At 39.3% G+C, this 12,225-nt stretch overlaps 1 protein-coding gene across 1 annotated transcript in view; it reads right to left on the bottom strand.

Annotated features, from left to right (window-relative positions):
- LOC108621912 (furin-like protease 1, isoforms 1/1-X/2) overlaps positions 1-12,225 on the bottom strand; it is a 39,624-nt gene that overhangs the window by 21,360 nt on the left and 6,039 nt on the right. The window contains exons 6-10 of the mRNA XM_026811093.1: positions 8,535-8,952; positions 6,400-6,517; positions 5,544-5,625; positions 5,047-5,257; positions 1,699-2,451 (exon numbers count right to left, since the gene is read on the bottom strand). Coding sequence (XP_026666894.1) covers positions 1,699-2,451; positions 5,047-5,257; positions 5,544-5,625; positions 6,400-6,517; positions 8,535-8,952 — 1,582 coding nt within the window. The remainder of the gene's footprint in view (positions 1-1,698; positions 2,452-5,046; positions 5,258-5,543; positions 5,626-6,399; positions 6,518-8,534; positions 8,953-12,225) is intronic.

Below are 12,225 nucleotides of genomic sequence, written 5' to 3'. Positions count from 1 at the left end.
CGATTGTATTTAAATTGCGATTATGATCATGATTTATGATTATATAAATTATGACGTCAAATGCGGTATTTTTTTATGAATTCACACAAGATTTATATATGTATTCGTTGTCTACATTTTGTGTATCTTAGGTAATCACAATTTACATTTATTGGCAATAATAGAGCTTCAGGTTTATACGGGCGAGTACTGAATTATGCGAGCATCGTGACACCTAAATATATTTTATGGACTGCAGGAGAACTGGAAAAAGAACGTTTGTGAAGCGGAAATGTTAGTGGTCAATGGGAAATCGAACACCGTTATTGCTGTTATAATAGAGCAACATGATCCGCGGATCATCGTTCTCCGGGTACACGGATTCAGGATGTAAAAGCTGCGCGTGTTAAGATTTTTCAAAGCACGGAAAAAATCGCAGATGTTTGAACAAAATGCCGTCTCACGATTCGAATACATAAAAACAAAGGATAAAAAATATAAAAAATAGGAAATATAATTATTTATTTGTTGCGATCAAATGGCACAATGAGATTCAAATTAATTTTCTTAAATAACCACCTATTGTAATAAGCTGAAAATATTTTCAGCATTTTGCTGTAGATAACAATTAAATTTTTCTGAACTATGTGCTGTTTAAAAGCATGTCTACGGAACACATATTTTCGTGCATACAAGCGAATCTCATGCAGGGGAAAAGCGTAGGAGCGAAGTCACTGCAAGTTTTGATTAAACGCCGAATGTACAGCTTGCTTGCGTCTACTTTTAACAACTTCGTGGCTGCACTTTAAAAGCTAGGACTCCTAATATGATAGAAGAAAGCTATGTCGATGAAAACAGACGAAAATAAGGTGGTAACAATTTTTACACAAATATTACGAAAACAAATGTGTAGTGTTAATGAAGGCAAATTATTTGTTAACAATTATGATTGCTTTTAATCAATTGGGACTTTGAGATTATCTTCTATTTCTCAATAAGCAAGGAAGATTAATGAGAATATGCAGAAATGTTGTTTTGCAAAGACAATTCGAATAAAAAAGCTTAAGATTGTATGAACCCTTAAATTTACGTTTTAAGAATATTTTAAAGTTGAAATAATGTCAACTTTGATGATATTATTTAAGATAGTAAAAAATAAGCAAAAGTAAGAATTATAAGACTTTAGAAAATGTAGACAAGTTGAATCCTATGATAAAGTGTCAAAATGATATATTAGAATATTAGAAATTATACGTTAAAACTTGTCTATGACTTCACAAGGACACGTCGAACAATGCTATAAAACTTAACCTAACCCAACCTTACTTTTATGTAAATATCATTTTTCCTAAAAGTTCATAGCTTCAAATATTGGACATAGCTTTTAATTTAATGACATTCCTTAAACTTATGGCTCATACAACCTTGATAACAACGACAACGACAATGAGAAGTGCAATGAAAATACCTATAAGGCCATGGAAAAACTAAAATTGGATAAAAATCGCATACTATACTATAAACATGGATGCACTTCTATCGTACACATTTTACTACGTTGGCCGGATGCAATAAAATAAACTCGTATCCGTGGATGTACATTTTAATAGTTCTAAACTACTTCAATGAGTTTACGGTTAATTACGTTAGTAAAATCATCCACGGATCGATTATGAGTGCAACGAAGGAAGGACCGACGTGAGCTAAAACGAAGAATACCCTTGTCCCAGTTTTTCGAATCGAACTGTTCATCCTGGAGCAAGTCAAGGCCCTTAGCCCTGGTCGCGTGCTGTCCAGCACCTCTAACACCAGCGTACACGGGATAGAGAGGATAGAGCTGTTGAATTTTCGGATACTGCTGGAAGATCGCCGGCACTTGGTTGATAACAGTTTTCGGCGGCGGTTCCAGCAGGATTAAACCCCTCTGAAGCGACGAGGTGGTCACTACGTCGATGATCCTTTGCCTGCTGCTCGGTCTTGTGGTCGGAATTGTCGTTGGGGCGGGACTTGTATGAACAACGGTGGTAGTGACGGTAGTAGTGACGATGGGACTCGGCGTGCTTCTTCCTCGAGGCCTGGACGTGACCAGGCGAACTTCGCCGGCTACGTTTGGCCCTCGGGCAGCGTTTAAACCCCGTAACGTTTGCACGGTCGGCTTTGGCGTTGGTTTATTGGCCGATTTTCCGTTCTTGTGCTGACCGCGTACTTTGCCCTTCCTCTGCGACTGTATCTGCGCGTTCACCACGTACGGGGGGCTCAGACTGCCCGATTTCTCGGTCTTATGCTGGGTCTGCTTGCTCTTCACGCTCGTCAAGGAATTTTGCGTTTTCGAAAATATAGTCTCGCGCGGTTTTACGAACGGTCTTCGGGGTATGCCGATCCCAGCTGGATTGTACAACGCGTATTCCGTCCGATCGGGCAGCGTCGACGTTCCGTGAAATATCAACGCCCATTCGTGGAGCGTCGCGCGACCTGATGAACACGTTCCCGGGTTCGTCGAGCGGGTGGCAGCAAAAAATCGGAGAGTGTTTCGTTATAGTATCAGTGATTATCAATATTAAACATTCATTACATTAAAAATATTTGTCAATTACTTTGTTTACAAAATTATTTAATCTAACCTAATTAAGTAATTTCTCTGTTACTACACAAGAATGAAACAATTCATATTTGCGAGTTAGAGAAATTCCACGGATACACATTACCAAGCGATGCTTATCGACTGGCTTTGGAAAATGATTAGCGACCAACAGCTGCGGCGCCTGGGTTAAGCACAATATTGTGTGTTCGGACAGCGACGAACCGGGTCCCTCGGAGCGATGTATTATACAAGGAATCAACGTAAACACGGCGTGTAATGGTTTGAATACCTGTACTTGGAATGTAGCCTGCGTATTAGCCGACATAATAGAGCAACGTATTATCTCGCGCGTGGATGCATCGGGCCGTAAGCCGCAGCCACGCACCGACTCCTCCAGTAACTCGAAGTTTAACGCGCACATCGGCTTTAACGGGATCTCGAACGCGAAGCGGTACTGACGGTTCCGCAAGACGCAAGGTCAACTTCCTCCCCTGGCGCATCATCGCTGGGACACCCGCGTTGAATACCGTCGTGCGCATCGCCCAGGTAACAAGCCTCGAATATCGAATTATGCCCTCAGAGGGGTAATGCGACGGCTTACGCGGTCCCATGTGCACGGTTTACGAGAATTCCCTTTATGTCTTCCGAGATGAGACGATAAGATAGTACTTGGTCTAGTACCGGTAGGTGTTGGAGCGCGGGCTAGCTGTGGGCCGCGAATTCCCAAAGGGAGCCCCAAAGATCCCGATGGTGGGTTTGTTTCTTAAGGCAGGAGTGACTTTGTTCTACGTCTACCGGTTCCCTAGACTTAATAATAACGAACCTCATGTACATATTCAGAGCAAAACATGGAATTAGATCCTAAATATCAAATTCGAGTCGAATGTATGGGAATATTCTATACAATCGGGCTACCCATAAACAGCGGCGGTTTAAGACCAATAAGGGCTCTAAGAGGTAAAAGTTTCGGCCCCCAACCCCCAAAAAGCTTTGAAGGAAACTCTCATTATGTTACAAATAAAAAAGAAAAGTAATGAAAAGTTTTTGGACAGGTCCATCTTTGTGTGAATTTGTCCTCCTGTAGAGCCCACGCCCCACAGGGGGGCGATTTGAGGAGCCCCATTGGGAAACACTGTCTTGAAGTATACATATGCAAAGTTTGGCGCATATCGATGAAAAGTTTTAGGTCTTATAGTGTGATACTTCTTTTTATTCTTTTAAAACCCTTTCTCAAAATTAGTGCTTTTTAAGAGAATTCAAATCTCCTCTTAAAAATAGAACTCTTTCTTCTGACGTCTGATTTCGTTTTAATTATAGAAAATGCGTTTTTCTAAGGTACATAAACTTTTGGGATTGACTGTATAGCCAATACATCCTTAAGCCACTGTTCTCTTAAATCTACTGTGCTCTCTTACGCACTTACGTCGCTAATGGAGATCTAATAGTCGAAAAACGATTACGTAAGGTGCCTCAGCCTATCATCAAGTAAACAGACATAAGAGAAGAAGCCAAGACGAGAGTAGAAGCAAGAGCCGTAAGTGGCTCGCGAAAGGTCAGTTTGTCACCCCTGCCCTAAGGAGTTTCACCTCCGGATAGATTTTAAGAATTTATACAACTTGAACAATAGTGACTCGTTATCATTTATTCTCACTTTTATGAAGTAATGAATTGACAAGTGCGTTCGATATATTTAATATTCACATCTCGTTAAGGATAATAATAATAATCAGGTTAATGACTAAGGATGATAGATAGACGCGACTAATACGACAAAAGATGCTGTTAAGCATTCGCGGATACGAGGAGCCGTGCCGCGTCGTCGTTCGGGGACAAATTTTCTGTAACGAAGTTTACGCAGCTATCAACTTTAATGGATCTATAAAAGCGACCCGAAGTGCAGTCTTAATACTTGTACAAGGTCATTTGCTTTTCTCAGTGAACTAAAGCTATTACGTATCTCGCTGAGAGTAAAGCACTGGGGCTTCGATCCATTGAAAGTAACTCAATGAATCTTGTCAATTGCCGATCAGAGTGAGCTTAGCGAATTTAAAAACCATTCGACTCACAATAAAGTCATTGGATTTAACCCTTTGAAAATTTAAATATCTTCTTAGCTAATGGTTGCTCGATATTAATGGGTAACACTTTTTTGTAGAGAATGTAAAGCTTCATCGACTAGAGCACGAATAAGTATACAATCCCAATTAAAAAGATGTTGATGACCTTTATATCTCTTCTAAGCGTCCACCTACAAAACAGCTCACAACACCAGAATGTGCCTCTCTTGAAACTATTCAACTTTCTTTGCTACATATAAACATATGTAACCATTCTTAATAATATATAAATATTCTTTGCTACAAATAATGATAACGACGATACTCGAGGTAGTAGTATCTGGTGAACCACTCTGTATATTCGGTGTGTGTAGAATTAAAAGTACGCGACGAGAGGAGAGTACAAAAAAGAATGCACAATGGACTTACCTTGGTATCGACCCTCATTGTGGATTTCAAGTTTCCACGTCCCGTGCGGCCTTTCGCCCCAAGTGTGAACAGACATAAATGGCCATTGATTGAAACCAGCCTTCGAAACGTCGTGCGGCCTTTTCGCGAGAAGGACGCTCCTCGTACCCTGAGGTGATGTAAGTTGGATCTGAAGGTCACCTCTCCTCGAAGCCATCAGCGTAACTTTAGCCTGTCGCAAACGCAATCACGCGAAAGTTTGTAGAAATAAAAGAAGACTGTCGTACGTTAATTACGATGCTCAAATAATTTTTTAATTAGCTTCTTGTACGTTGAGCTTAAATTAACGCAACGTGGAATTAAATTAAAAATTGCAAAATAAAATTTCTCTTCGGAATTGATTTCTTATAAGTTCCCACACTTTGGAGTAATTTTTCTGTGAATGCAACGGAAACGCTTTTCTCTCGGGAAAAACTATTAATTAGCGCGGCGTTTAACGCGAATGACATAGTACTTACCTGTACGTGCTCGAGGAAATTAACGCCGCTACACTCCTTGACGTGCAATTCCAGAGTTAACTGACTCTTCGGTGGTATTGCCCTGTAACATAGATTCACACGCGCGCCGTCAAATATAGGTCACTCGCATTAAACGGTAAAAGAAAATTCATCAATTTCATATTTTTATCGACGCTTCCTCGTTCCTACGAATTTTATCCGATGTCGTTATGAAAATTACTTTGCTATGTTTTTCTTACCGACGAAATCTCGTCGTTTTGCGTTGCAAACGATTGCCGAATCGTACGTGTTAAATCAACCGTGTCGAGCTCCTGAAAGCTATTTCCTAGGATCAGTGTATCGTCATCAGAGCGTCGCAAACCGAACCGTACGTGGCGGAAATAGTGATAGATCGCTATTGCATATCGCTTTTACAATAGTACTACGTTTCGCTAAAATACTGATTCTTAAGATTTTATGAGCCGTAAGGACTTTGCTAAAAGTTTAAGAAATGTGATAAAAAGCTATGTCCAATATTTGAAGCGATAAACTTTTAGGAAATATGTAATGTATAATGAACGTTAAACTAAGATTTTGGAAATTCTTAGTATGCACATTCATTTAACTTCAGAATTTTAATAGAAACACCTTGAAATAATAATTTTATCTGGTAGTGTTAAATTATTTGATAGATTTTTATCATTTACATAAAAGAATAGATCAAGCGTCCAATGTATTTTTGCTGAGTCCGCAAATGATAGAGGAAACATGCTTTAGGCAACTTTCTGTTTTTCTCTCTTACATTCCGATGGAAGAAAGTCTCCTATTTGGGTGCTCTGGTGTTTATTAGTCTTATTTTATAAATCCGTTGACTCACCTGCCGTTGTGCGGTGCAGAAACCTCGCATTTATGTTGTTCCGGTACTGTCCGCCACCTCCTGGCCAAACGTACCATGGCTGCAGCATCCATCAATCCATAGCCGAAACTATGACTCACTGGAGAAAAATAAATTCACATAAATACAAAATAAGAAATAAAAATGTTACTTAAAATGTCTTTTTTATCCAGTAAGTAATTTAATCATGTTAGAAATAAATCAATGATTAGGTAGGAATTGGCAAAAGTCAGCGTTGCGGATTGGCATTACAGTCTTTAAGCCTTCGTTTTGTATGAAATAGAATAAACGAGAACGAGAAGAATGGGAATGAGTCGTTTTGTTTTAATAGTAAACAAGAATCGTTTGTTTTAATAGTAGTAGAATAGGACGGTGACGGGCAATTATACTAAGTGGTTCGTTCATAGAGTTAGTATAGTAGTTATGATTGTTCTTATGTTTCTGTTTTTAGCTTTTATTTTTGTTAACCGTAAGATATCTCGGGAAAGTTTAGGAAACGTCGTAAAAAGTTACGTCCAATATTTAAAGCGACAAATTTGGAAATTGAGGAAAAATAAGGTTTATAACGTCGTTCGATGTGCCTTCTCAAGTAGCAGGCAAGTTTTAATGTGTAAGTTTTGATATTCTAATATATGGCACTTATTGATAGAATTGTACCTGATTTGCAACTGTCTGTAAGTCCTATAATTCTAACTTTTTATTATCTATCTTAAATAATATCATATTATTTAATAATATCATATTATTTAAGATACAATATTATTAATATCCTCGAAGTTGGTATTATTTCAATTTTAAAACATTTTTATATAAATGAGATCAAAATTTAGTGATTCAAGATAACACTTCAAGGTGTTATAACTTTTTTAGTAGGTTTGCAAAATTTCTAAAACTTTCCACAGTATTTATCTAATAACAGTTAAAATTTGAATGCTTTTATTTAAGGACTCATACAATCGTAAGAGATCCCTAGAAAATGATGTATATATTGATGTTTGTTATCTGTTGAGTTCCAGAATTATTTTCTTTGTAAAGATACGTAAGTCCTCCCTTGAAGCCCCGAAAGGGAAAGCAGTACCACGAAATAAATTAGTTTACAAATAAAATAAATCATTGTTCTGCTTTTATACTGACCGTTTCTGCCTACACCGTTAGTGACCCAGTCCATCGCTTTGAGATTAGCCGGTTTCGCGGTTCTCACGACGATGTGCTGCATGTCCCGCCAGGTGAGTTCTTTGTTCGCCTCGAGCGCGAGGGCGCAGATACCAGCGGCCAACGGTGCCGACGCCGACGTGCCCGTGTGACTGCTCGTGCAGAGATGATGCAGATCGGTCGTTACCACTTGTTTCTCGCCGGACGAGCCGGAACTGTAGGTGGTGGCCAGCGTGGACGAACACGCCTCGCTGTACCAGGGCACCTGGCCGTTCTCCGTCGCGCTGCTGATCGACAACGTCCAAATGCTGTTCGTGTAACCGTCGCAATTGCAGTTGTCGTGATCCCTGCCACCGTTTCCTGACGCCCAGACGAAAATCGACCCTTTACCGTTCCGACCCTGACGATCAAAGCGACGGAATTTAGCTACGCGTCGCGCGGTTGGTCAAAGTCCGCCTTTCGCTCCGTGGGAAGGTTCAATATCGATTGGTCCCAACTTAACCGGACGGTTTTAAGCTTTCGATTTTAACAGATAATGGATCTCGCTCGTGAAAGACTGTTTTAACGTGAAACAAATTTATTAAACTTGTATTCAGATATGATGTACTTAGTTACGTTACGAATTTGATTGCATTTAATCTGCCAAAAAATTAATAGGAATTTTAAGTTACTGAACAGTTCTGCTGGACCTACGGTCATGAATACATCCAGCCACTCAAAACGGTTCCCGACTCATTTAACGTCCACGTGTGTGACAAGTCAATTTCTCTAGATTGACAAAGTGATTTAATTTACTCATCACGTAAAATAAACATCACGTAATTTTAACTTATCTGTTGAGTTCCAGAATTATTTTCTTTGTAAAGATACGTAAGTCCTCCCTTGAAGCCCCGAAAGGGAAAGCAGTACCACGAAATAAATTAGTTTACAAATAAAATAAATCATTGTTCTGCTTTTATACTGACCGTTTCTGCCTACACCGTTAGTGACCCAGTCCATCGCTTTGAGATTAGCCGGTTTCGCGGTTCTCACGACGATGTGCTGCATGTCCCGCCAGGTGAGTTCTTTGTTCGCCTCGAGCGCGAGGGCGCAGATACCAGCGGCCAACGGTGCCGACGCCGACGTGCCCGTGTGACTGCTCGTGCAGAGATGATGCAGATCGGTCGTTACCACTTGTTTCTCGCCGGACGAGCCGGAACTGTAGGTGGTGGCCAGCGTGGACGAACACGCCTCGCTGTACCAGGGCACCTGGCCGTTCTCCGTCGCGCTGCTGATCGACAACGTCCAAATGCTGTTCGTGTAACCGTCGCAATTGCAGTTGTCGTGATCCCTGCCACCGTTTCCTGACGCCCAGACGAAAATCGACCCTTTACCGTTCCGACCCTGACGATCAAAGCGACGGAATTTAGCTACGCGTCGCGCGGTTGGTCAAAGTCCGCCTTTCGCTCCGTGGGAAGGTTCAATATCGATTGGTCCCAACTTAACCGGACGGTTTTAAGCTTTCGATTTTAACAGATAATGGATCTCGCTCGTGAAAGACTGTTTTAACGTGAAACAAATTTATTAAACTTGTATTCAGATATGATGTACTTAGTTACGTTACGAATTTGATTGCATTTAATCTGCCAAAAAATTAATAGGAATTTTAAGTTACTGAACAGTTCTGCTGGACCTACGGTCATGAATACATCCAGCCACTCAAAACGGTTCCCGACTCATTTAACGTCCACGTGTGTGACAAGTCAATTTCTCTAGATTGACAAAGTGATTTAATTTACTCATCACGTAAAATAAACATCACGTAATTTTAACCTCTTGGGATGTAATCTAATTTATTTACCAAAATATATTTGTTTATTAAATGAATACGTTGTTTATTTAACACGATATCCCCTTGGAGATAAAGCGATTGAGAATATTATTTGCAAGTAATAATACTATATATACATATATTAAACAAGTTCTTCTTATTTGATATTTGTTTATAATATGACTTGCTGTGGATTCTAAAAATATGCGTTTAGAGGAAATACTATAGCAGACTTAGCAGAGGAAAATGAGAAAAAGTTTACAATCCGTGATTATAATTCATAAACGTACGATTTTGAAATATGTGAATCTAAAATATCATAAATTGTAATAAGAATCAATATTATATTAATTATTCGAAAAATTACATTGAGAGAACTGTAATTCGTAACCGAATTCGTAAATATACATAGAGTTCACCGAAATCATAGAAGCGGTATAACGTTTCTCATGCTACATAGAGTAAACGCAAGTGACTTGACTTATTTCTCAATCAGAGTACGGAGTATAATTTAATTTCGCCGTAATAACGATCCCACTGAACTCAAGCGGTCTCTGAGAAATTTTGGACTGTTTAAAATGCGATTGAGTATCGCGCAAACTACAGCCATCAGGAGTAACTGTCTTTATGAATATTTAACGGTTAACGTTAGTTGCGTCGAGCGAATCTTCAAATTCAGAAGTAACAATAATTATACTCGAAGTTGCGACACCGGTGTCCAATATCCTCGCCGTGCGAAACTTTCCGAGATATTCAAATTGCCATTTGGTTAATAAAAAGGAAGTGATTCTGGAATTAACAGTCGAAAGGAAAAGTGGACTCAGCTTTTTTTACAGTAAACAAGGAAGGTTTTAATTGAAAGTATGGCGAATTGTACTGTGCCAGCGTTGCCATAATCTTGTTCCGTCTAGTTAACTATTAGTAGCTTTATATACGGAGCTTCGAAAATCTTGCACCGTGCCGCGCCGGCGAGATTCTATTTTCTAACAGTTCTGTTTTAATGAATTCCCGGTAGCGAAAGCGCCTTCCGATATTTGCATATGACTTACGGCTAGCCCGCTAGCGAGCTTGAAATGGTAATGTGTGCGTCGTCCGGGGACAGGTCGCTTAAAAGCACCCAATTAGAAAGTTTCTAAAGGTTGACCTCGCCGAGTCTGTTAAGTCCCCGGCCCAGGTCCGAGGCAAAAGAAGTTTCTCGTTCTGTGGCGTAATCGAATTACGGTTGTTCCAGCGGCGCAACGCGACACGGCTACTGAACCACCCCTCCCACCCCAACGAATGAAAAGAATCATTCTTCGATCGGTCGGATAATTATCGGACCCATTAATGTTCGCTGGGTTAGGACAATTACCGGATAGTAGCTTGATCCATTTACATCGCCGTTATCGGTATTACCAGCTGGAAGGTGATTCCAACATTCCGTTCAGCTCGTTGAATCTTTTTATCGGGAAACCGTTCCCCGTATTTGAACTGGAAATTCTTTCGCAAGAAAATTTTTTCAATTCTGAGCGAACTCGTGATAAATTTTGGTTAGCCATTTTTCGTTGGAATTTTAAAGTTGGACGTTCTATTTCAAGAAAGAAGTACAAAACGCTATTTATTCGATCCGCGAAGAGATTTTTATTGATAATTCATATTTCGAAAAGTCCGATTTTCAAATTCTGATCGTCACCATTTACTAGGTATTAAATAAATTTGTATTTAAAAGATTAACGGTTAAGGGTAGATAGAAAAGAGTTATTTAAATAAGAGTAGCTAGTGCCTACATTTTCTTTGGCATGTAAATATAATAGTTTTGTTAAGATACGATGTGTGCCATGACAATTTCCTTGTAATAGACGTTAAGTCTACAAGGCAAAAAAATTTATTACTATTATTTTTTAATTAAAATAAAACGAGTCACAGTATATTAAAATAATCGCAATTTCAGTTTTTCATTATTATAAAAGTATACATTTTCTAAATATAGTCAGAGGTTCTGTACATTAAAAGCTTCTTTGTATTGGTTGAAATCTATAACTTTGTAAGTACGTCTTGTTTAATGAAAAACGTAACAATCCAGGAAAAGTCCAAATGAATGACAGTTTCCTATATGAATAATTTTTTACGAGCCAAATGAATCTTATAACATATATTACGTCATGGTATCATGCATAACAACGTTTAAAAGTACCAAAAATATTTTTTATTGTATATATTTTATATTTTTATTCTGATAAGATTGTAGAAAAATACGTCAGTGAGTAGAAATTAGAAAGTGAGTAGGAATTGAGACTTTGCTTGAAATCTCTTAGAGTCTTTTTTATTGCAAGCTTGTCTGCATACTAACGATCGATCCGTTGGCTCAACGCGGCAGTCAGCTGATATGCTGAAATTCGTTTTCCTAGAGGCGAGATAAAGGGTTTCCGTCGGTAAACGCAATCGAAGAGAGTTACTCTTGGACCAGTTGTGTATAGAGAAAACACGCTCCTACATTCTTATAGTCTCGCGGGAAGAAGGTACAGAGACGGGGAAGGGGTGGGAATGCTTTTAGGTAACTGCCGAGTAGATGGAAATTCTCTTGTATTACAAACGGGGTAACGAATTATTCGTTTTATAATACACGACGACACCGACGGTACGCGAGCGAGAGTTTTCCAAGCCTGTGAAACTTTACTCCCTATAACGTTGCACAAAGAACGATAGGATGAAAAGACAGGGGAAACCGAAACCGGGTAGGAAGAGTACAAAGTGCGAAATCTAATTGCAAGTCGAAAGGAATGGTAGAAATCGTCATTTCATCTTGCATGCGATAAAAGATAACTTGTTTTCTTTTGTACATTTATGTCTGTATACCTCTGCTTTTT

Source organism: Ceratina calcarata, unplaced genomic scaffold (genome assembly GCF_001652005.2).
Source record: "Ceratina calcarata isolate Rehan_Ccalc_2016 unplaced genomic scaffold, ASM165200v1 scaffold188, whole genome shotgun sequence".
NCBI lineage: Eukaryota > Metazoa > Arthropoda > Insecta > Hymenoptera > Apidae > Ceratina > Ceratina calcarata.
Note: the sequence above shows the minus strand (reverse complement) of the source record. Positions and strands in the feature narration are given on the sequence as shown.